The 26,720-nt window shown below is 34.6% G+C and overlaps 1 protein-coding gene across 1 annotated transcript in view; it reads right to left on the reverse strand.

Moving 5' to 3' along the window:
- Nucleotides 1–26,720, reverse strand: part of LOC103800661 (regulating synaptic membrane exocytosis protein 2-like) — a gene marked incomplete at its 5' end in the record, with an annotated part of 148,444 nt that overhangs the window by 97,361 nt on the left and 24,363 nt on the right. Inside the window, 4 exons of the mRNA XM_009073043.1 lie at nt 551–616; nt 9,803–9,919; nt 14,093–14,249; nt 24,470–24,538. Of these exons, the coding sequence (XP_009071291.1) occupies nt 551–616; nt 9,803–9,919; nt 14,093–14,249; nt 24,470–24,538 (409 nt within the window). The remainder of the gene's footprint in view (nt 1–550; nt 617–9,802; nt 9,920–14,092; nt 14,250–24,469; nt 24,539–26,720) is intronic.

Below are 26,720 nucleotides of genomic sequence, written 5' to 3' on the forward strand. Positions count from 1 at the left end.
GAAACGAGGGAAAAACAACATGAAAAGCAAGCAATGTCAGCCACAGAACAAAACACTGGAACAAAACACAGCTGGAACTTTGGTGAATTTTACAAAAATGCTTTTAAAAATTAAAGTATTTTGCCTTCCAGCTACAAGAGCTACAAGACTATGAGAACAGTATCACACTCCGGTTTTACTGTAACCTTTAACAGCTGTACATGTATGACATTCTGTATATTAAAATCACAGTATTGGCAGGTATTAGTGCTTGCTGATGTAAATAATTTTCTTTATTTACTTACTAAAAGAGTGATATAAATTAAGCATCATCTTCATGGACCACCAATTATAGACTATTGGCAGGGAAAAGATATTCAAGGAGCGAAACACATGAAGAGTTGCCCAGTGTTTGTGCACACACTATATTAAGAAAGCTAATGCTGATACTAACTCAACACTTCTAAGTTTTCTACCACTCTACACAGACTAACAAAAGCAGAAATGGAGATGTGGGTACATAGAGGTACATGCATTATCCACACATAGTCACACAGAGGAAAACATGTACCTGACATCTCTGTAATGGTGATCTGTGGATTGGGTATACCAGGAACGAGGTAAAGTAACATAATGACTGAATTGATGGCAGAAAGAAAAATACAGATATGAGACACTAAGATGGGGAAGAAATGACACATCACAAAACAGAAAACAATAAAATTTAAGAATACAGGACCTACAAAAGCATTGTTTAAGCACACTGAACTTATTAACAAAACAATATGTTATACAATTCTAAAGATAAAATTATCTAGATGATTCACACATTTATTCTGAGAAGCCAGTGGGAGACTGTGGAGCAAGCAGATAGCTAAAATTTGGGATTTTCTATGGTATTTCAATCAGGGAGAAAAGATGCATAAATGTCTCTCTGAAAGCAACTCAAGAAGACAGATTGCCTGTTCCCTTGTGTGAAGGCAGTTATAACTTTAGTATGAATAATATCTTTGGAAGAGGTTTACCTAGTCTGTCTGAAAGGCTACCACAATTGGGAAATCTGTCCCCACATAGCTAGTTTCAGAGCTTTCTCATTTCTAAGCGTAAGTTCTCCTAAAACTGATCAGGTTGTGATAAAAGGTGAATTTAGATGATGGTCTTTCATTATTTAAATAAATAATGAGGAGATATAAGCTCAGCAATAGAACATGCCAAAACCCACCAAATGCATTCATTTCAAAGTAATTAACCCAAGTTCTTTATATTTTGCCTTCATTTTGAAAATCTGTCAAAATTTATATATCTTCAATGTATTTGTTACAGAACTAGATATTTTCCAGCTATCAAAAATAGAAGAATGTTACTTCTCTTTTTGTATATGTATTTATGCAGACAGTACAGGCAAAAGTTTGGAACATAGGGTTTTTTCCCATTAACAAGGGATTATTAGAACGTGAAGTCCCTGGTCTACAGCTCTGCTGGAGCTGGGGTATATCAGAGGACTGTCTAATCATGAGAATCCACATTGGAAGAGTAAACTGATATCACAAGAAACATGGAAAATATCATACTTATCTTCTATTTTTATTTCACACATTTTAATTTGCTTATAATTAATTATTTTCTAGTAATCAAACATTGTTACAGGTTATAATGTGTATTACCTACACATTATATTTGCTTCTTTTGCATGGTGATAAAATGTACCATCAGCAGCACGTAAATATTCCTTACAAGCATATTAGGTCAATTACATATAGTACAAGAGATCTTTGCTTTGGCACTTATTTGACAAGAAGTGAACACAGAGTGGCCACTACAAACACTTCTAACTAAGTCCCTGATTATGCAATTTAAACTTTGCAGTTTGTTACAAGGATGAGGAGCCATACACAATTCAGCAGGGCCCAATTTGACACAGTACACTGAAAATCTGAAGAAGGACTAACAATTAATAAAATAATCATAGAGCTAACACTGCAGGCTGCAAAAAACTATTAGTGTTTTTAAACTAATGCACAGATGTTAGTACCAAAAGCAGTGTACCCATAACAGCCTGGCAGTCAGCATGCTGCCAAGAAGCATTAAAAAATAATTTCACTGCGTTCTTAACATTTGCTTTAGAATATATGAACACCCACAGGAAGAACAATCAAATAAAGATGTAGCAGTCTACCCCACAGCAGCAATGATATGTGTGATGATGGCAAACAACTGCAGATCAGCTTATTCTATCCCCTACATGGGGACATTCCCAGTCCACATCCACATGATTATGTCCTTAAATGGTTCAGATGTAACCCTGGAATTAACACCACAAAGCTCTTGCAAATACTACACTAGTATTAATAGGCAATTAAGTGTTTCCAGCTGGTAGATGACATTTTAATTTTGACAATTCACTTTCGCTTTTATCTTTCCAGTGAATTGTTGAAAAGTTTTCTTGGTAGTCTTTCAAAAATATAGGACATCAATAAATACAATATATTCAAGCATTTGTAAAAAAGCAAAGCTCTAAACAAAACTAGGTTTTGTCCTAATACTTTTAGAAACTCAGAACTCCAGTGTTCTTATCAACTTCTGAAACTTTTGATTGCAGATATCTGGCAGGCAGTTCAACCCTTTCCTTTTTCTTTTTTTTTTTTTTTAAATTCAGTTCAGGACTTCAGAATCAGAATAAGATGGCATTTAGATACAACCACTTACACAGTTTGATATGCCATAACTTTTAACAGGTTTAAAATATGCCTCCTCATCACCCAGAACTCTGCTCATCTATACAGAGGATTGAGGCAAGCTTTAGCTTATACTTGACCTGATCCTCTGGCATCATTGGCTATTTATACTTTTCCCTATTTTTCAGAACCCATGTTAACCATGCTGTCTAACTCATAATAGAATCATAGAATCATTAAGGTTGGAAAAGACCTCCAGGATCATTCAAGTCCAACCTTTGACCAAATACCACTATGTTCACTAAATTATACTGTAAAGTGCTACTTCTACTCACTGTTTGGACACTTTCAGGGATGGTGACTCCACCACTTCCCTAGGGAACTTGTTACAATACTTAACCTCTCTTTCAGTGAAGAAATTTTCCCTAATATCCAACCCGAACCTCCCTTGGTGCATCTTGAGGCCATTTCCCCTTGCTCTGTTGCTAGCTGTATGGGAGAAGAAGCCAACCCCCTCCTTTCAGGTAGTTGTAGGTAGTACATAATAACTCACTGTAAAATATTCTTGTAAGTACAATATAAAGAATGAGATTATGTCTGAATCAATTAAGAAAAAAACCCAGTTCTATACATGAATTAACACAGTAACTTACTAGGGTACAAAGCATTCATCATAAATCAAGAATATACAACCTAACAATGGTTTTGAATTTCTAACTATATAACAATAATAATTATAGAGATATTATTGATGCAAGCATGCATCTCTGTCTGAAAATAGTTTCTACTGAAGTACAGTAATATTTTCCATAAAACATGCATGGTTAGTAAAAAAAGAAAGGAAAGGTGCATGCCATATCTGTATGAAAGAGAATGACTGACATCACATAGGTCAAAATAGCATAGTATGCACAGTATGAGTTAGCACATTTTCCCATGCTTTATACATTTCAACATGCAGAGCAAAATGCTTAAATCCCATCTTTCCTCTGAGCATCCAGCCAATACTACACTATTTGTTTCTGTATTATTAATACTTGATGTATTTATGTTAACATAAATACTTTATGCTTTTATAAATATGTTCACAATGCCAAAAATGCCTATGACTTTCCTAATTATCAATGTCCAAAAGTAAAACATACACCACTTTCATTTGGCTAGTACCCAATCTAAAAAACTTTAAATCATAAAGTAAATTTATCATAATGTAGTAAAAACATTAAACTTCACATTGCCTAAGTGCAAAATAACTGCAGTGATGTTCCAGATTTCCATTTAAAATAAGCATGTTAGTGTTAATGAAAATCATGATCTCATATGCAAATGTATATTTAATATAACAAAAGAACTCCAAGATAATTTTTTTGCAACCTTGATTTAGATTTCTAGCCTCTTACCACACATGCCTTACTTCCTACATTATAGTAGTCAATGGTAGATGTACATCAAATGATGGTATGGCAAAATGAAAATATTAGTCTGTATCCTCACAGATTTGTGAAACATTACATATTTTGTTACAGATAGCATAGACAGAAAATTTGCAGAAGCAACTCATTTGACTTAAATTAAAATAATGTAGTCAATCTGATAAGGCAGCACTGTAGGTTTTGCAATATGATCATTACTGTACACACACACCCATACCCTCCCACACCCCTGTTCCAACAAGAAGATTCCAGACATATAAGCAAACATGATTTCTTTCCTTTTTTTTAAACGTGAACAGAAAATTACTTAAATTTTTCTGATATTGCTTGCCTATTTGTCCATTTCCTTACACATTCATAAAAATTCAGTGAACCATGAGGGTAAGAAAACAGAAATCAGTGATTCAGTAGCCAATTAAGATTGCCTAATTGGAAGTACTTAGTATCCAGAAACAGTCTTGCCATACCAGAATAGTCTCAGAAACACCCTTGAAAACACACACACACATATGCAGAGTGCCTCACTTGATCCACATGATATACCTCTCTGTTCTTCTTACTATGCAAGGAGAATTTAACCTGTTCTCTCCTGCTTCGGATATTTTATCCAATAGTACAGATGAGGCATTTAGAAGGTAACCTATTCCTTTTAATTTTCATTCCCTGTGACCAGATCTCACCATCTGATTGACATTCCAGCTTCACTACTAGAATGGGAAGTAGACTCCCAAGTATTTCTGGGGAAAGGATGAAGTACTGGAGTGCTATTACATCCTGACAATCTTGTACTTATTGGAATACCCACAAATAATTCTGAATGCAAAACAAGGCTTTCTGCTCCACTGTTAGATTCTGGATGAATGAATTCAGTTAAAACAAGAAATTTCTCACATTCTGTTTATCTATTATGATACTCAACTTTTTTCAGAGTATTATCTGATTGTAATTAAAGCTATATATTGTAATATTTTCAACAGCACTATCCTCTGTTTTTATTAATAATCTTACTCTTTTCAACTGAAATAGCAAATTAAATGTACAACAAGTATAAAATTATTATCTTTTTTTCACAGGTATGAATTTGCCTTTAACCAAATACACTCAAACTTCTCCAGTTACAATTATTTGGAAAAAAACCCAATTTTATAAACTGGGCATCAGTTTAATCAGACCACAGAGTAAGAAACAGTTGGTTCACTGAGTCAATTTGTTGGAAATTTAGGGAGGAAAGATCCACTGAAAGTGGTAGAAGGGAAAAGAGAGAGGGCTGGCATATGAAATTTAGGGTAAATACTGTGGGAAGGAATGAAGTAAAAAACTGTGCCTAGGATCAATTTAGCTGTGAGGCTGAGTACAGAACTGCTCAAGGGAAGAGTGGCCTGGAAGTAATAAAATGATGTGGTGTCAGGGAAAAGATATGCTACACTTCATATTACCAGCTTACTCATCTCAACAGCAAATGGCAAGCAACTACTGCAACTAGTTACTTTTTCCAAAGAAGTAAGTCCAGTGATACCTTTCTAAAAGCAACTATTCTCATCTGAACAAACCAGGAGTTAATGTGCTTTGTGGTAGAATATTTTCCATGTTGCTTCATAAACACCTGGGAAATCACAACTAAAAGTACATAAATAAAAAGTGAAGTCGAGTTCTCAACCTTTAGAAAATAACAAATGCCATTCAAGAATAAAACACTGGTTATGTGATTTCCCCAGATACATTTCATAGAAGAGATTAACAGAATAGTTTCATTTAGCAATTCAGAGTTTTAAAAGGAAAAACCAATTTTTCTTTACTTATAAACATCCTCATTTTTTCCACCAGTAACGGTATGGATGCTTTTTATCACATCAGTTGTATAGAAATTCATGCTTATCTCCCAGTATGGATGAAATCCTAGAAATATTCCAATTGACTGCAATTAACATATCGAAGACTTTAAATGTGAAACAATAGCAATTATCACCAGAGAATTTGTGAACTGACACGTATTCAATCAAGATGACTTTCAATAAGAAAATCAGTATCACATTATCACAGTGCTCCCCATACTGTATTCTAAGTTCTTGCTCCAAAGGGCTGATGCCTTTTATCAGAACTACATTATTTCTAAGATGGGCATTTTAATTGTGCCTTTTATTCTGAGGAATGTATCTCTGACTTTTTGTTGTTGTTTTGTTTAATTTGGGTCAAGGCTCTGAATCATGAATTTTTACAGGTGTAGCTACACTTGCAAGACTGTACTTCTCTTGCCACCTTCCTACTCCATCCCTCTCCTGGAGATTACCATCCTTCAGCAGATGCATGGAAGCACCAGGTGTGTGGTGCAGATAATTTTGCAATTTAACAGTGATTTGAAAGGAGAAAAAGAACTTATAGAAACACCACAATTATTGAGATTTAAGTTGATGCAAACATTTTACAACACAGCTCTAAGCAAATTTCCAGCAATGTATTTCTTTTCCTTTACTGGGAGTTTGAAGAAGTGAAGCAGCAATGACATTGCATACTCACATGTGGGTATGTACCCACATGGCATACACAACCAAAAATTGAAAATATTATCCTAGAATTTCCACATAAAGGTAACATCAGACACACTTTATACTTTACAATATCTTTGTACCTGTAATTTATATTAAAATTATTTTACTGCAAAATAGTAACTAAATAATATATAAAAATAACTAAATATTGCCTAATACTAAATAAATTATTACTTAACTACATATTATTCAGCACTGTATTTAATAAGGAATTAATAAGGAATGTGAAAAAATCATTTGTTTTTTCTGGTTTGTGGTATGGTTCAATGTCTAAAAAAACTCTTTCTAGTTTGACCTAATCTGGCACCTACATATTAACAATACTGGATTAGGAGCTGGCTACTGTTAGCTAAAGCTACTGCAGTGTAAGGTGACTTTTAGAAATGTAGACCATATATTACTCTTGCCCATATTTAATTTTGTGTTAGGTAGTAGAAGCAGCTAGTTAAATGGCATTTTAGCTAATATGTAGCACATGCAGTGAATTATTTTGATCTTCACTGGTTTGATCATAGTGAACAGATTTTTTGGTATGTATTTTGACATTCACTTTATGCTAAAGAAAAACAAAGCACCCTCTTCCAATAGAGTGAAACAAACATAGAGTTCAGCAGAAAGTGTGTATTTAAATGTGTGAATGAAACCTCCTCTCAGTAATAGTGGTCTGATAGTTGTACCAGTCTCGGCACATCAAGATAACATCTTTGAAGTGATTAAAAGATCATGGAGAATATTTCTTTAAACAGCCATGCCTACAACTACCCCATTATTTCACACAACAGATAATTTTTGCTCTTTAAAAGTGAAACCATGCAATAGCCATGATGAACAGATAGTGGACCCAATTCACCTTGCCTTCTCTCTCTTGTTTCCTTGTAGGTGCCTAGTAGTTTTCACATCAATACTGTTAAAGAGTAACTTTAGGGACACCACTGGATTTTCATTATGTAACAGAGACCATATCACAAATATTCACTAACAAAATTTGAAGTCTAATAATCTTTCCATTCATAAAACCACTGTCAAATTAACAATGAATATAAAACATGATAAATGTTTGGAAATAGTATTTTCCTGTTCTCTTCAGTGTTAGCTAAAACCAATATTCTTCAGGGACTGTATTTTGCAATACAGGCATAACTAGTCAACAGTTTGATTACACAGGCAACCACTCACCATGTATGAAGAGAACTTCTCCTGTGTTTTGGAAAACACAGATAACATATAAACCTGTGTTCAGAGATTCAGAGCACACTTAACCGGCAAATAGCTATTAATCTAGAATGGTCATGTGAAAATTGAACAATCTCAGCACAAACAACTTTCTGACATTGCTTTTCTGACATACTCTAAACCACTAATTCTCTTTCTCTAAATCAAGTCTGTCCATTAGGGGTTATTTGATTGAAATGATGGGGAACGATTGTGGTACTGTACTTCAAGTAACCTTTCATGGCTATGCATTCTTCTGGGAGGCAGCAAATGAACTTGTACAGTGAACAAACCCAGCAGCATTCCATAAGGCATATACAGGCTCTAAGGACAGGTTTAGATCCTACTTCAAGGATATTTCTCTAAAAATCAACATATATTATACCCAAAAGCATTCTGTTATTTTCTTTTAAGGAAAAGCTCAGAATCCTCAAATTACTGCCTTCTGTATGAAAATCAGACAGTCTCATGAGCCAACGTAACAGGTTTTCTTTTCCATAGCTTAAATAGAAATATTAAATAGCTTAATGCTAATAAAGAGGTGCACTTATGATCTACTATACTTGCAATTAATGCAGTTAGATTTCTGAATAATAAATATGTGACTGATTTTTCAATATGTTTTTCCCATTTGACTTTTTTTGGCCAAGTTAAATTGCAAATCACTTTAATAGATTTTATTTTACATTCCTTTTGCTACTCTTCTTTTCTAACTTACCTAATTAGAAACGATTTTTATTTTTTCATCTGAAATAAAAAAAACATTATAATCTTCGAAGAATATTTTCTTGCATTCCATACAATCATTGACCATCATAATATTGTTCTTTTAAGACATATTTACCTTTTCTGTTCAATATTGCCACAAAAAGCCACTGATTTCTTAAATTCTTTGTATTACCGTTAGGAACCCCAATTAAGTGTTTTGATATCATTGAGAAATGACCTGTAATGGTCATCTTTAAAAGTCTTAACTTCAAATGCTAGTCACATATCACTCAAGATTAAAAATTATATCTGCATTATTCCTTGCTCTCTGCAATTATGAAATGAGACAATTTGTAGCAATCATGACTCCCATTATAAAGTGCAGGTTTTCAACCTGGTGTACAAGAACCAGGAAAATTTAAAAATTTAAAGGTAATAAATGCTTTTTGTTTTGATTTCCTAACCTGAAGACAGTGAGGTAGAAAAGACCAATATTTTTTTAATATCACAAAGTAATTACCACAATTAATTCAGCTAAATTAACTATGTTATTCAACTATTGCTGCAATTCTTTTTCACATCATTAAAATTCATAGAGGTTGCTAAAGCTCTGCTGCTCACTCTTTGGGAAGTTCCATTAGGCAAAACATGGTAAAACATTAGTCACAGTCAAATGTGTCTCTAAATACAAAGACTCCAATTTCATACATGTTGCCCTAATCTTTTTTTTTTCCTTTTTGCAAAAGTGACTTAGAAGGTTGAGCAAAGGCAAACACAGTACTAGAATATACTTTTATTACATCTGTGACTTGCACTGTATCCAATGGGAGCATTACAGTAATACTGAGCTGAAATTATCCGCTTTTATGCCTCTTTATTCAGCAGCAAAAATGAACAAGTCTACTGCTAGATTTCTTTTAAAGCTAATCAACACTTTTAGAAGTTACTAATATAATGCATTAAATTATTTATATAAAAAAGGACAACTAAACTATTCTTATTTTATATTGTGTGTTTTTCTTACAGATATTTTCAGACTCCCTCCTGGCAAAGATCCAGTCACAGACAGTTTTGTCAGCCTTATTTGCACTGTTCATATTTGAATGTATGTCATGTAACCAGTGGATAAACAAGTAGGGAAATGCTAATCTCTGGGATTAGGAAAGTCATTTTGCTATTTACTTTAGCGAGTTACCATGCTGACGTAACTCATGTTGAGGACTGTTTCTAATTCCAGCCAGATATTTACCTCTCTCTGTCCGGGGAGTAGTGGTCATCTACGACACGGTGTCTATCCATTCGGTTCAGGGTGTTGTAATGCGCAGGAGTAGATCGAGTTCCTCGTGGTCCCTGATCCACATTCCGACTAAGGATAAAAGACATCAGATTCTGAGTTTTGAGTGTGCCGGAACCACATTTTTGGTTTGTACAGACAGTTATTAGCAAACATGTTGGTAATCAGATCTAGTAGCTGACCTGTCTTTTGTATATGTTTACTCTCAATTAATTTTAAATCACATAATAAAATATTTTCTCCTTTAGAAAAAGGTGCCAAGTCCATGCTAGGGATATTTTTCTCCTTTTGTTTCAATGTTTGTTTGTTCTGGAAATGAGAGAATAACTTTTTTTAATTATAACTGTTCATTTTAGACAAAACTTCATTAGACTTCCCAAACTAGTACCTTCAAGGAAAAATTCCTTTCTAGCTGAAACATATACTGTAAACAATTTTTCATGAGCTCTTGATTTTGGCTACAGTATAAAGATATAAACTGTAGTAAGACACAAAGGGGACTTTTGACTGCAGCCTGCTGAAAACATTGTCATCTGAATTAAACAACAGCTGCTTGTTTTGCCCTGGCAAACTTTTCTGTAATCTCACTAGTGTAGAATCTGAAAAAGACAGAACTGTTTAATTAGATGTAGGTGGAACACATCAGGCTTCACTGAAGAGCACCAATCACCTTTACAGTTTTGGACTATTTGAGAACAAAGCTTTGCCCAACAACTGCTTCACTCAGTTTAACTATCGATACTGATACACACTAACTTCACTTCTGCTCTGTATTACAAATCCACAAGAATAGAAAGATAGAAGATAGCAGTTCACTGCAATAATTATTGGATAATTAAAGCATAATTGTTTTGTACAGATTTAAAAGTAACAGATTGCATGCCTCTCTCCACACAAATTCAAATTTTAGACCGATAAATTCTTGTGCTTCCTGCCCTTTACTGCAGTCTGCACTAATGCCAGACTCCATTTTGGGGAGGTTTTATATCACTTAGTTCTTATGTCCTGTCTTGTCACTTTGTCTACCCTTTTGGTACCTGTCATCCTTATCATTTGTCACTTACCAATTCCTGATTAGTGTTAACCTGTATGTGTATCCTTCACTGCTGCTGACATGCTCTTCTTTATTCCTGCTTATAAGTGCCATGAAGATGTTGCTCTACACATAAACTTTTGCCTTCAGCTACACTTCATTTGTCATAAAGAATTTTTCCACTCTGGCTTTCATGAAACAAAATATAAAGTTTACTCTGGCTAGTAAACTTTATATTTGCCATATTAAGAGTATAATTCTTCTCCCTTCCTGCAACAACTTTTCTGTATGTCTTTTACCCCCTCTATTTCTAAAAAAAAAAAAAAAAAGATGGAGAATCCAGTATAGCCTTTACCTGCCATTGGACATTTTCATGTGTATTTGTACTTTAAAATGGACATTGACAGGGTTCCTCTGCAGTCCTTTGTTAACTTTTTTACTTTTCCCAACAAGCAGTTATCATTCTTCCTGTCTGAACTCTAGTTTCTTCTGCGCCTTTCCCCCAGGGTCTCTCTTTTCTTTCTATTTTTTCTTTCTTTTCTTTTTTCGTTTTTACTTGTCTCCTCTTTTGACATAAATATTTAAGCTTTCTCAAGTTATCATTTCTTTGTAAAACTTCCCAGATATCTGGGTTGACTGCCCACACAATCAAAATTCCTGCCTAAACTTTGGTTATAAGACAGCCCTGAAAACTCAGTACCAACCTGTCTGCTAAAATCACTTTTGATAAGATTGTGTACTAGCTTATTGTTCTAAATAATTATTTTCTTGAAATTTCTGTATTATATCAGATTCTGATCTCATGCTGATTTTAAATATCCTATACAACTGCATTTATTCTATTTCAAAGTGTTACTACTATTTCACTTCCATTTCTCTCTGCTAAGGATGCCTTTGTCAGCCAGCTTTACTATTTAACAGAAAATGGGATGTCTTTACCCCTTTGAAATTTTGTTGCAGTTGACAGAACACATACCGAGCAACTAGCTAATAGGTAAGCAGGTGAAAAGTTGCAATTGCAGGTGGTGATAGCAGAGAAAAATGAGCATCCTACTGGATTTATTACACAATTTCAGCCTAGCTACTTTCTTCACCTTGCTTTTTCAAATGCCCACTCCTAGAAAAAGCTAAAGCTGATGTTGTTCAGTGCCTGCCACAGTCTAAATTCCATTCTGATCTACAGACAGAATAACAGTCCATTAAATATATTAGCTGAAAAAAACTACAAGAGCAGTAATAATTTCTTGTCAGCTACTATGCAGTGGGCTTTTGGTAGAGTTTATTAACAAAGTTCAGTAGAAGGACCCAGAACTGCAAAATGGCTTATAAATTGTAACAGCAACTTCTACAGTCCAAGAGCTGCCTGCAGAGATATCAGTCAGTAACTGGGAAATCTCTGGGTATGCAGCATGTTTACTGCAGCTGGGACACCTGTATAGCAGCTCATGTTCAACAAACTCAGCTAAAGAGGATACAAATGTGATTAACAATGTTTACAAGTTTCCTGAGTACAGCTTCATTTTCAGCAGATTAAAAAAAGACATTTCTGTAACCCATGGATCATGTTTCCTTTCTACAAACCCTCAAGTTCTGGTAACCCAATCCTCTGAGCTCTACTAGTCCTCAAAGAAATTATTTGCTGTGTGGGCAGAGAAATATTACATAAATAATGTATTTGATTCTGACATTGTAGGAAACAGCTGGAATAAATTCAAAACTATATTTAAAAATTTAGCTTTAGGAAAGTCAAAAAGCAAGAAACATTTTGAACATCTGAAGAAATGGAAAACTACAAGAAAATGAAAAGAAGGTTTTTCAATGGTGTTGAGCAAGTGTTAATTACTAGCCTGGGTACAACTTCTGCCCAAAATACACACAGCATGCATGCAGAAATTAAAACACACACACACAAAGAGATTTTGTTCACATTTATGTCTGTATCCAAGACAAATAACCCCTGGAGATTTAGCATAGGCATTTAATTAGGCTGAAATCAGTATAGTAGAAATCAGAATAGGCCCCTTTGTGTCTACAATTTATGTTTCATTCTGTATGGTTTTATATAGGTTTAGATTTCAAGTAGAAACAGTTTCTGTGTGTTAATTGTCTGAGGTGATATGGGATAATTTGGGATCTTAACACCTCACTGATGCAAAAGGGTATCATATAGCCTATATCTGTTAGAGGAAATGCTAAGTAAAACATTAGTATGAAAGTGTGAAGTCAAGAGAATTATAAGCTAGCAAAAAGAACAAAGGCAACAGAAAGGAAAGCAGAACACAAGAGAATCAGAATGGCTGATGAAGAAAGGGAGACACCTGGCAGGAAATATTGCATACCAGATCTTCAATACTAAAGGGCAATTATGAACATTATGGGCAAAAGAAATAACTTCCCCTTTAATTCCAACTTAATTACATCATCTGAAAACCTACCCGTAGATAACAACATAAGTGCTAGAAAACAGGCTTCATTCTCATTTACACCTGTCCTTCTGCTTCCTTTTAAGAAAGCTTATCCTGCAGGAGAATTCTTAATCCTTGCTTAAACAGGATATTCAATCAAGCAGTAGTAATTATCAAAAGGGCTAGTTTTTGGAAGAAATTTCCTGACCTTCATTTCACAAGATCAGGATTTAACATTTTCAGTATAAAATTGTATGTTTGTCAGTTTATTCTTGATGGCTTAAAAGTATGAAAAAATCATAGAAAGCAAGCTGCTATGGGCAGAAAGTGTGGCTCTCCCAGAACTTGAATTCAACACAAACAAAAGGGTTGAAAACATCCACTTTCAAATAAATGCTAAGGAAACATCAAACCATCACATCCTATAAAACATGGCACTTTCTAAACAGATCTAGAAAATTAAAATATGGAGAAATATTTTGCTTTCCTTAGATTGGACTGTACTGATTTTAGATGAAAAATTAGATAAAAATAGGCATAAAATACAATTACATAATCATATAATAGTAATAAGAATAATACAGTAATGATAGAACTTAAATGAGACAAATTAGGCATAAATCAGGCACACCAGTATAAAATAAGGCACACCAGTATAATGAAAGAAAAACAATTATTGGCTTCACATAATTTTGCAAGACCTAACCAATTCATTGCCATTTTGAAAGTCCAGAGATTCTTTCCAGTATTGGTACAGGATCAATACCACTTAAATTTATATAATTGCTTAGTTAAATAGCAGTTTACCTTTGTGGGGGAGGGACACTAGGAGACCACGATCTAGTCCGTCCTATACTATCTCCACGGTGAGGGGAACCTGATCGAGAACAATGATTAGATGACATAACTTGTTCTGGTACTGATAGTGTTGAACTTTGAAGATCTCTCTCATTATGTCGATAATCTAAAAAGAAATGCAATATTCAGTGACTCTGAAGTTGCACCTTTTGCCTTCCTACAATACCTGTAGTAGTGATAAAAGATGGAATTTGACCAAGAATGTTGTCATGTCTTCTTGGGTTTCCTAATAAAACATACATACACAAAGTTGACTCCTGTTGTTATGCTTAAGTACAGATATAGTTTCTATAGTTATGCTTTAAAAGTATAGAAATTAAATATCATGAACCAAACTGGAGATTTATAATCATCAAATACCCAAGTTTACAATTTACTTGTTGTAAGAGACATTAATAATAAAACTAATAAAACTGTTTTTTTCCTCTTAGAATAACAAAATTAATTATTGTATTTTTAATTAAAATTATATTGCAACTATTGTGTATAATATATTTAAAATAGAAATGTCCACAACTAAAAATTAAACCAAAGTTCAATTTAAAAATTTGGGGTAGGAAACTACCATGGACTTAGAGAGTTTGGGCTTGAGAAAGATTTCTATTTGAGAAATGATGAAAGTAAAGATGACTCAATTGACATCAGATTTCACTCACAGTTCTGTATTAAAGAAACATGATTCCTTCATAAATATACAAATTAGGGCCACACAACACCTTCTTACATCCTGGGCCTAATCATACATTGGGATAATAGAAGGCATAAGTGATCTAAGCAAAAGCCTTCCAAGTTAGACTCACTTAAAAGACTAGCACACGGATGTTTTAGGTAGGCTTATAAAAAAAATCTTGTATTAGAGTGACTGTCTGTATCTAACTGAAAAAGCTGAATTTGCTGTCCCAAGGTGCCTTACCCTCTGTGAAAAACAAAAAAAATGCTGTATATATAGCAATTTTGAAGAAGCTTTCACAAATTTTGTAAGGATAAAATTAAAATATGATGATAAGAAATTGAAGAGTTGCAATTCTTAATCTGATTATAATGTTTTGCAGAAATATGTCTTCAGAGAGTTCCTGGTGGCTATGACAACTAATATAACTGACTTTGTTCTGAAGACAGTAACCAAGTAAAGAATACTTAGAGAGATCCACCTGGAACTGAAAAAAGTATCTCTCATAAACCTGTTATGCTTTTCCCATGAGCATATTCCAACAGTATAATACTGTTTGGTTTTCTACTCCAGATTTTTTCTTCTTTTTCTTCCTGGAAAATGTTCAGCAAGGACCTAAGCAAAATCTCATTAATTCAGTCCATTTTATGATTCCAAGAATGTTCAATACTTTCAACTGAGTGTTCATATTTATTTAATTGCCTTAGGTCCAAGTATATATGAACCAATCTAATTCATAAATAACTTCTTCCTCCTATGTTTAGGTGCAAACTGCTTTGTACTGCCTGGTACATGTGTACATAAAGGGAAAATAACCTAAGCACATCATCATTACATGACATTAATATAATGTTGTTGAGTATCAGCTACTTGCTACGTTTATTCGCATACTCACTGATAAAACATATAAGGGCCAGTGTAACATAGTTCTGGAGGCAATCATCTATTGCACCAATTTCACATGGGAAATTTTATCTCTGTTTGAAACAGGATGTTATTCACTAACCATTGAAGTATAAAAGATAAATAAATAAAGGTTTTGCATGTCAGTCTGGAAATGGATAAACTGCAATTCTGCAATTTTTTTAACCAAAAGGAAAAGAGCTAAAGTAACAGAAGTGGAGAACCCACACTGGAGAAGGTTCCTGGCAGGAGCTGTGGTCCTGTGGAGAGAGGAGCCCACACTGGGGCAGGCTTGCCAGCAGGACTTGTGAGCCTGCATGGGACCCATGCTGGAGCAGTTTGTTCCTGAAGGACTGCACGCCATGGGAGGGACCCACTCTGGAGCAGTGTGTGAAGAACTGCAGCCCATGGGAAGTACTCACATTGGAGAAGTTAGTGGAGGACTGTGTCCCATGGGAGGGACCCTACACTGGTGCAGGGGAATAGAGTGAGCAGTCCTCCCCTTGAGGGGGAAGGAGGAGCAGAGACAATCCCATTCCCCATCCCCTTGTGCCACTTGGGGAGAAGTTAGAGAATTGGGAGTGAAGTTGAGCCCAGAGAGAAGGGAAGGGTGGGGGGAAAATGTCTTAGAATGTAGAGTGTTTTACTTTCTCATTATCCTACTCTGATTTGATTGGTAATACACTAGATTAATTTTCCTGAGGTGTCAGTTTTACCCATGATGGTTAGTAATTTCTCCCTGTTCTTATCTTGGCTCACAAGTCTTCAGTTATACTTTCTCTCTGGTGTCCAACTCAGGAGAGTTGTAATAGAACAGCTTTGGTGGGCACCTGGCATCTAGCAAGGATCAATACACTGCTCACATTAGTGAGTAGCAAATTATGAACTTTTATATATTGAAATAAAATCCATGTGTACTTTTACATACACAGAAATATTGTCTTATTATCCTAATAATGCGTAACTATTGATTAAGAGAAAAGAAGAGATATAGTTTTTTGTATTCTGAATACACGGGGAGAATTTGTTGAATTTGGAGATGGAAAACATAATGAAGAGCAGTAATATGAAGAAATAGGAAAATGCTTTAAAAAAATCAGGAGGTATCAAATACAAGGGGAATGAGCAATAGTATAAGGCATTCTACCTGAATAAACATAATGAAAGGCAAGGAAATCAATTAGCAAAACACAAACAAAAACCTCTTCTGTCTAAAGAATTCATAGAAGTGAGAACTAGTAAATCAAAATTATTGAATTTATTAACTCTGTATATAGAAACAAATCTCTATATGGAAACAAATTAATTACTTTGAAACAAGAAGTTGTCTCCAGCTCTAACTTGTTATTGTAGTTGACCACTTGCACAGTATTATTGCAATAAATAAAAAAGTATGACTACATAATTAATTGCCAAATCAAATCCTGATCAAAAAAAGCTTTACATAAAATTGGAAGCAGACATGCAGTGCTTTCTTGTCACTAACACTGGTAAAAATACCAAAAGGCAGAAACTATCAGCATTCCCGTTTAGCTGTGTACAAAGAGACAGATTAATATCGTCTATGCTTTGTTGCCAGAAATTAAACTTTGAAATTCAGAATTAATTCACTCAAAACAAAAACTGTTATATATATAAACTTCTCTTTTGATAACAGGTTACTCATTGAAAACTAGCAGTTTCAGTAGAGCAACCCACTACCACGAGTTAATTCCAAAGTCATCCTTCAGTTCTGCAGAGTTAATGTAGCTGTGATTTAAGTACCTGTACTGTAGGTATGATTCAACTTCAAATGTAAAAAATATTCCATATCCTGGAAATAAGGTTAAAGTAAGTAAAAATATTTTCTTGTGGAAAGAAATTATAGACAGTAAAACCAGGTCATAAGTGCAACTTGACCAATGATTTGCTATTGAGCAAACCAGATATTTATAGCAGTAGTAAAAATAGGATAATTATTGGAATCTGCTTGCAGCTATGAATATTGAGTCATTACCATAGAATCAAAGGCTCTGTAACTATGGCAAGCCTCTTAAATCAAGAGAGAGCACACAGAACCTGACAATCAGTATAAAGATAATCAGCAATAAACAACTGTGAGCTGTGGACACCTAAAAGATAGGCACATGACAAAGACATCTGCAATGCTGCAATCTCCTTTCCATGAGAAGGTTTCATTAAAAACTGATACATATCAAAAGAGGGATTTTGCAAGGCATGCTAAATACAGCTTCTTCAGACCTGAAGTTTTAATTTCATCAGTTTTAAGAGAGAATATTAATATATTTGACTTAAGATATTAATACACACAGTATGGCTGTGCTGTGCTAATATGCCATGCAGGGTGCATGTTCAGTAAATACTGATATTAATGAACTGCTACCAAATTCTGCAACTTTCAGGTACAAAATTACAAAAAATAATAAACTTCCAAATATGAGGTTCACATCAACAGCTCTAAAATAATCCTAATATAATTAACTTCAGTGTACTAATGAAGATTTAAATTTAGATGTCTTGCTGCTTGATTGACTTGAAAGAAACTCTTTGTATGAAAATTGTTCTAGAAAGGCAATACTAGAATTGCTGTTCATTACAGGCGAAATAATTGACTTCTTTCTGATAATGATCCTATTTGTCATTTTCTCTGTTTTAACATCTGTACTTGATTGAGGCATCAAGTTTTCTCTTTATCAGTTATTTAACTTTTTAACACTCACTGTGATTGGGCTTAGAACAAGCACTAATTAAAAACAATTTTATAATCAAATTGCCAGAAATGCTTAACATACCAAGATTTCACACATGGGTACTTTGGAGAGAGTTCAGTTCTTTTATACAACTGTGCTTAGCCTTTGTGGTGATTTGAACCCCTAAATGAAGAATTTGGATATACTCTAAAAAAGTGCTGTCAGTAACTGATCAAATAAATTGAATTATCAATATATGAATACTCTATAAAATGAAGATACATTATGCATGGTTTTGCTTTTTTTGCATCAAAATATTATTCTACAAATATGGGAAGAATGAACATTTAATGAAAGGAACCAGTAAACATTACAGGAGGAACAACTGGTTACTTGTGGCATGGTTACTCAAGTGTTATTTTTAGCACTACTGCACTAATGGTACTTACAGGCCCATTACACTTGAGACAACTCTTTTGATCATTAATGTGCATGAAGAGAATTCCCACACAGTAATAAACCAGACCTTGCTGAGTTTTCAGTGCTGTCCCTATACCCAGTATGACATGCAAAGCTTGGAGAAGAAAAAAGCAAACCACCACAGTTACAGATATTTATTTCTTCTTAGTCAAGTACTTGTCCACGTATATTTTCATCTGTCCAGCAAATCCCCCAAATTAGCCTTCTTTCACACTGTTGATTGGAACTTACAGTCTTTTCACACATTTCCTTCTTAGAAGTGCTTGTCAATGCATTTGTAACTCACCCCAACTAGGCTTTCCCTTATGTGAGAAGTATCCATCAAGAGCGTCTCTGATAGGAATTCAACTTCACCGCAGATTTTCATTACCTGTGACCTTTGTCACTCCGTAGGTATTAGGACTGTGGTAGAACATGAACTAACATGCTGAGCCCATATTGCTTAACTTTACTCAACGAGAATGCTACTGACAATTACTAACAATCTGAAAATAAAATTTGAAGTAAATTTCATCTTTGCTTTCAAAGTGGAGCTTATAGTTATAAATAGTTTTAAACTAGTTTTCACTAGTTTTTAAAGGAGCATTGAGAGAATTTGGATATTTGAAGAGAAAGATGATTCGTCAGCTGAGGAAATGATACTAAGGAATTATTATTTTTAAAGTAAAATTATTACATTAAAAATTCAAATAATAAGAGAACAGATAAAAATAAAAAGTAGACATTAAAAATGAAACTAAAAATTCAAGGAAAAGGCTCAAGAATTATAATAAGGCATAAAGAACTGTAGGTATAAAGTTGTAAATAATATATACATAATTTGTTTAAAAGTAAGGAAAATGGTTAAAGACCCATTGACCTAGGGGATCACCATAAGGACTATTTTACCAAGGCTTGAATTTCACTTCCAAATTTGGGGTTTTTTTTGAGACACATAGACTAATATTTTTAACTCAAGGAAAAACCCAAAAAGAACAGATTTTAGAGCAAGGGCATTAGGTATCAACATATCATAAAAGAAAAAGCTTGTTAGTGTTTATGTCTGTAGTTACTGGGCTTCTGGGTCACTACAGGCTCCCATTTAGGCCTCACTGGTGATTTACAGTGAAATGTGGTTTTTAGTAGGGCTAGAAGCCATCCATTTGATGTGCTAATGCTGTAAGATGTCTTTCAAAAGGCAGTCGGTTTCAAGCTGTAACCAAAGTGTTTGTGTGTTCTGTACCTGCTTTGAGAAGCAATGAACAACAGGATTCAGGCATACAAATTCTGTTCATGTAATCAGCAAGCAGAGAGGAGAACTTTTACTGAAACATGACAGTGAAAGAATTCTTTTGAACAAAGGACTCCTCAGGTGTTTTGAGAAGTGAAGCAAAAATGGCTAACTGTTTTAATAGAATCACAGAATAAATTAGGTTGGAAAAGGCCTCAGAGATCAACAAATCCAACTTTCAACTGAACACCACCATGTCAACTAGACCATAGCACTAAGTGCCATGTCCAGTCTTTCCTTAAACACCCCCAGGCTGACACTGCAGTGCATTCCAATGTCTAATCACCCTTTCTGTGAAGAAATTCCTCCTGATGTCCAACCTAAACTTCCCCTGGTGTCCTCTCATCCTGCAACTAGTTGCCTGGGAGAAGAGGCTGACACTCACCTGGGTGCAACCTGTGTTCAATTGGTTGTAGAGAGTGATAAGGTCACCCCTGAGCCTCCTATTCTCCAGGCTAAACACTCCCAGCTCCCTCAGTCTCTCCTCATAGGATCTATGCTCCAGAGCCTTCACTGGCTTCATTGCCCTTCTCTGGACGTGCTCCAGCACCTTAAGGTCTTTCTTGAAGAAAGGGGCCCAGAACTGGACACAGTACTTCAATTCTTCTTCAAACACAGAAACATTTTTTCAAGTTCATTAAGAATCTTTTTACTGATTATTACTATTTTTTCCTAATTTACTTGCCTCTACCTATCCTCAAAATAAATATCTTACTTGCATTCTTATTTGCACCTGAAACATATTGCTATCTGTTGCATAATGAGAAAAACTTAGCACTATAAATGTTTCTATTCTCAAAGCTGGAGATTGCACTAGTCTACTTTGAACAGCTTTTCTCTACAGAGACTTGCAATGCAGTTTACGCAGAATTCACTGCCTCTCTTCTTCCACGATTCATCTGTTGAAATGTATCTCAGAATTCAAGTGTTCCATAATATGTTGTAATGCAGAAGAGATACTGGTGTAGAACGGAATTTTAAACATTAATATCTCATTTAATATTTAAGTCTTATGACAACGAGAGGTGAGAATTTTATGATCAAATTGTCCTGAAATCCATGGCTCTGTTCGTGAAGTCAAACTCAGTATGTTGCTTGTACTCAGTAGGTTACAGGAGGTTCAACATACACTATGAAGTACCTGGGAAGAAAACTATTTAGCAATTATAGTCCATATTCATTGAACCTGGTTAACTGTGATGCATGCCTCTGGGCATTGGAAAGAGAAAAAAAAAACCACCTAAAAAGCCAAGCTGCTTTTCACTGAATTGTATTTAGCGTTACAATTTAAATGATGTTTGTACAGTGCTCTGGATTTTTTCAAAACCAATATAAAAATACTGTATGACCTTTATCAATAAGCACATAAGAGCATTCAAAGGGGTATGTGAAGATGCTGATGTTCTCCCACAGAGAACTGCTGAGAACAGACAACTTTGAGGGCCAAAGTTTATTGTTCAGGGCAGGGGAATGAATGCTTTAAATGGTTTGAGGGCTATGTATAAGCAATCTAAAGACAAAACCAGAACTGCTAATGCATTTTGCTATCCTGAGCTGAGATTAAATCCAACAGGGATAAAGTGTAATAGAAACTCTGTTGTAGTGTTTTTGATCCCAAGATGAATGTATATTATAAAAATTGCATTTTAAATACATAATATGTTATAACCCTCTGTGACAGTTGCTGGCGTAGAATACATGTCTATCCAGAAAAAAAAAAGACATTTAAGTTTTCAATCTATTTAGCTATTTTCTTAAATAAATGTTGTCCGAAACAACAGATTGAAGTTTGTTATGTTTGTCTAAGCAGAATAAAACCCAAGCCACAAGAAATGATGGCTTTTGTGGATAATTTTCCAAGAGATCATGTAATCATAGAATGGTTCGAGTTGGAAGGGCACTTTAAAGGACATCTAGTCAAGTGTTATGACTAAAAGTGAATTAAAGAGGAACCAAAAGAGAATTCTTACTCTTCTTAAAGGTTTCTGGAGTTTAGTTCACAGGTGCAATACCTGGAATATGCATAAATTTTATGGAAATGATCACTGAAAGTACTGAACAGATGTTATGAAATATACTTGATGTGATACAGTATTTATACGGCAGAAGAAAAACGAGCAAAGTGAGGTGTCATGTTAAATAAAACCTGAAAATACGAAATGAAAGAACTGGGCTAAGAAAGAAAGAAAGAAAACAAAGAGAGACAAATGGCTTCATACAAAGAAGGCATATATTTAAAACAAGATTGTGATGAGTTTGCAAATGAATAGAAGAACCTTAAACGAGAGAAGGATTATAAGGATAGTGGATGGTAAGACAAGGATAAATCAAAAGACTTGAAAACACAGTGACAGCAGCACAAAAAAGGAACAGCAATAAATTAATATTTCAAAACCAAAAGAACATCAAACTTTCCTACCCACACAACCAGGCTGAATTAAAATGCAACTAAGGTGTAGAACTGTCAGCAAAAATTCAAAAGCTAAAAGATCCTGAAGAACTAAAGGTACATTAGAAACTCATGTAAGCAGAGTAGACTCATTCATTGAGCTGTAAAGACCATAACTTTACAAGTTGTCAAAAGATTAGTTTATGAAATAATAAAATTGTAAACCTAGATCTTTCACAGGAACCCTGCTGACATTCAAGCACATCATAAAACTTCTGCAAAACTCAATACCTTTCTCCAGGACAAGAAAAAAATGTCAGTTTCAAATTGATGCCACACTGGGCACTCCAGAAATATATCAATCAAAACACCATTCTCCTGTCTTTATTATTAAGCTCCAACATTAGGCTGATCATTTCTAATTTAACTGACCAACAGCAATAAGAACATCCTTCTTTTAGTGAGGACAGGCTGTAAATTTTCCCAAATACCTTCCTAATTAAGGTAATAATTTTAAAACTGAACTTAATATTGATTTAAGGAACATAAGAAAATTTAGTCGATTTCCAGCCACAATGTTCATTTAGTCTCTGGTAAAACTGCTGAAACCTTAGAGTAGAGTAAATATGACTTGCCCTGTTTGTACTACAAAGTCTGTATAATATTCTGTTGGTTTATAAGAGGGTTTTCTCATAAAATTTACATGCTGTTATCCCTTTTTCCCAACAAGTACAAGGCCCATGTCATGGAATAGTAACATACCAGGGTCAAAAATTAAGCAGAGCCTATGAGATAACCATGAAATAGATGGAAATAAAAGGATGACTAGACAACACAGAAGTGCATCTGAGTTCAGACTGGTAACAATTTTTAAGACAGAACTGTGCAAACTCAGGTAATCAATACTTGGCTGCACACCATCTTGAAATATCCAGAATTGCCTAGCTTATCTCCTTTTTTCCCTCTGTTTCCAAGACCAGCTGTGTTCCTCTGACTCCTGTTTCCTATATACCCTCACCTAGCCTCCAGCAGCATGTACTATACCCCATATGCTCATGGGTGGCTGAGTGGCAAGAATACATTTTGACCAACCTGAGCAAATCACAGTCTCACAGCTGCTGTGACAGAGACTGTCTATCACAGATGCGACCTTTGGATTGGATAATGTGAAAAGTTTCTACAAAGAAAGGATTGACAAACACTGGAAAAGGCTGCTCAGGGAAGTGGGAGAGTCATCATCCTGGAGGTATTTAAAAGACATCTGGATGTGGATGTGGACTTGAGGACATGGTTTATGGTGATAGACTCAATGGTTCTAAGTTAACGATTGGACTTGATGATTTCAAAGACCTTTTCCAACCTAAAAAATTCTATGATTCTATGATCCTATGTTCTTTGTTGCAGTCATCAAAAGCATATGATTCTGATTGTATTGTTTTTAGCTATGATTACACTATTATCTTTCCTCTTAGAAGAGTATCAGCCTTACTCTTTCACATGACAACTTTTATCTCAAATACAATTCCAATACTTAGTGAAACAGATTATCTGCTAAGATATCTCCTGTCCTGCCTTAAATGTTTCAGACCTTAGGCAGTGTTATTATTCCATCATGAAATTTCTGTCAAAAAAAAATCAAATGATTGTCACTTCTTGACATTTAATAAAAAAATTACTTTTATGGTATTTTTATAATTTTATAACAGCAACAAGGAAATTCACACATTGATGTTTTTTCCACTGTGGTAGTAATTTTTGAGGTTAAAAATTAATTATCCATAATACTTATTTTGCGTCTTCGGAAAAATATACATTTAAGTTCTACTTATTTTTCACCAGAAAAACATTATAAAATTCATAATAATAAATTATAAATAAGAAATATTTCTACTGAACATAGATGAGAAATTATAGACAGCAATACCTGAAACAACACCAATTCCATCATCACAGTCATAATCAGAGACTTCACTGTCGCTGATTCTTTTGGACCCTGGGGAAAAAAAAATATGTATCATTTGGCTTCCTGTAAGTTAAACTACCCTCAGCCAATAATACATAAATAAATGCAAGGATTTCATACTAGACAATGAAACATTAATATCAGCATAGAAGGGCAATTATTCATGTTGCATTTTTGCAAATGTATTAGTGTACCAATTCTTTTCAGCTAATTTTTAATGTAATGCAAAATGAGATGCTGAAATACAGCTCCACAACATTGTTTTATGAAATACTATCATACATGTCTTAGCTATATGTATACATTCCATATAGAAACTACCATCGCACTGTTCATCTTTCAAGTTTTCGTATACGAGGCACCATCTCTCCCCAGGGTCTTTGAATAACAAAAAAATTAACAATAGCAATAATATTAAATTGATGTTGTACTTTCCTTAAGGTCTTAGTAAGTGTTATCAGGAGAACAGGCAACCTCACATAGTGTGTCATGAAAAACAAAATCTCCCTGTAATACTTTAGAGGAAGCAAACTACTAAATGCTCTGTAAGAGCACACCTGCCAATATAGCTAGAGCTTAGTTGGCAAAAGCAGATTCCACATCCACAATTAGAGCCAAATGTAGGTCATGCAGGACAAGTATATATGTCAGTTTGTGTTTAGCTTAATTTTACTTGTGGCATCTGTGGCATCTTTTAAATAGCATTTGATTGTTGATAGGCACTGGCATATGAATGATAATCATTTATTTACCTGCTTTAAATGTGAAAACCCCCTGTTTTTCAGCAATATGGTGAGCCTATCCTAATTCTCTGTCAACTAAAATAGATAACTATAAGGTAGAAGCTTTAGTCTAATTGTCACCACACCTTCAATCATATGCAAGATTATTTTTATTCTTGCCACAGGATGATCTGTTCCGAAAAACACACACACACACCCCAGTAAAAAACAGTAAAAACTGGGAGTAAATCTGAAACCCAGGACAAAGCCATGTTAATGCTCCATCTTGGTGACTCACACAGAAGGACCTGTACACTCCTTTCCTGGCAGAAAACTGGGAGAACAAGTGCAAAGAGGATTTTTGAGAAAAAGTTTACAACTTAAATAAGTTTGTCAGACTCTGTAACACCTGTCTACCCACCAGGGGATAGTGGAAGGTCCTTCTTTAGCAGACAGTGTGCTTACAAGGTCTGTACAGACAAAGATTTCTCTGTTGCACCTTTCAGGCTTTCAGTGGGGAAGGGTCCTGGCAACTGAGACTTCTCCTAAGCCTTCCTTTTTACAATAAGCAGGTTATCAACTCATTCTCCACAAATTCATATCATTTCATTTTGAGTCATGGGATTCTCTTGGCCTCCGTAATATGCTATGTCAGTAAATTCTGCAGTTTAATTTTGCATTCTGTGAAATCAACTTCCCTCTGTTTTCTCTCAAGCACATTATTTCAGACAATGCCCTGCAAGCTCTTGTATTCTGAGGAACATGAATCAGCATTCTGCATTCTCCTACAGTCATCTCTTTTTTTTTTTTGAGCTGAAATACCATTGTTGTTTGGTGCCTTTACATGTGCAAACAATCCCATACTTATGATTGTTCCTGCTGTATTTTTTTGTATATTTTCTAGCTCTCCTGTGCCTTTTATGAGAAGTCAGAAGTCATTGCAGCAATTAAGATGTGGGTGTATAAACTTATAAACTAGATTGCAGGGTATTTCTTCGGGGATAAACAATTATTCAACTAAAAGTGGTATAAATGAGATATGTGTCAATTCTTACAAAGCAATCTAGCCTGCCAATACATTATGAAATTTCAGTAAAGAAATATTAATTGTGGTTATTTAACTGCAGTAAAAGTCAAAGGTTTCCTCACAAATAGTAAATTAAAATTAGTACAGGGAAAGTCATGCAATTCTTATTTTGTAGAATTACTATCAGTTTATTATGAAATTTTAGAAATAGCCATGCTACAACGGGAAAGGGGACAGGTGCCTTTGCATTCAATAAATAACAAGGAATGAAGTCTTTCTAAACCACAAAGTAGCAAGCACATGATCACAATTAACACTCAGGAAAACCTAGAAGATGAGGGCAGGAGTGAAGGAAAAGGTTTCAGCCTCCTCTGATTATTTTTTGAATTATAGTATTACAGAGGCCCAATGAAAATCTCTCTTGCTTCCCAAAAAAGGCATCTATTCTACGTCATGCTGTTCC

Source organism: Acanthisitta chloris, unplaced genomic scaffold (assembly GCF_000695815.1).
Source record: "Acanthisitta chloris isolate BGI_N310 unplaced genomic scaffold, ASM69581v1 scaffold9414, whole genome shotgun sequence".
Lineage (NCBI taxonomy): Eukaryota > Metazoa > Chordata > Aves > Passeriformes > Acanthisittidae > Acanthisitta > Acanthisitta chloris.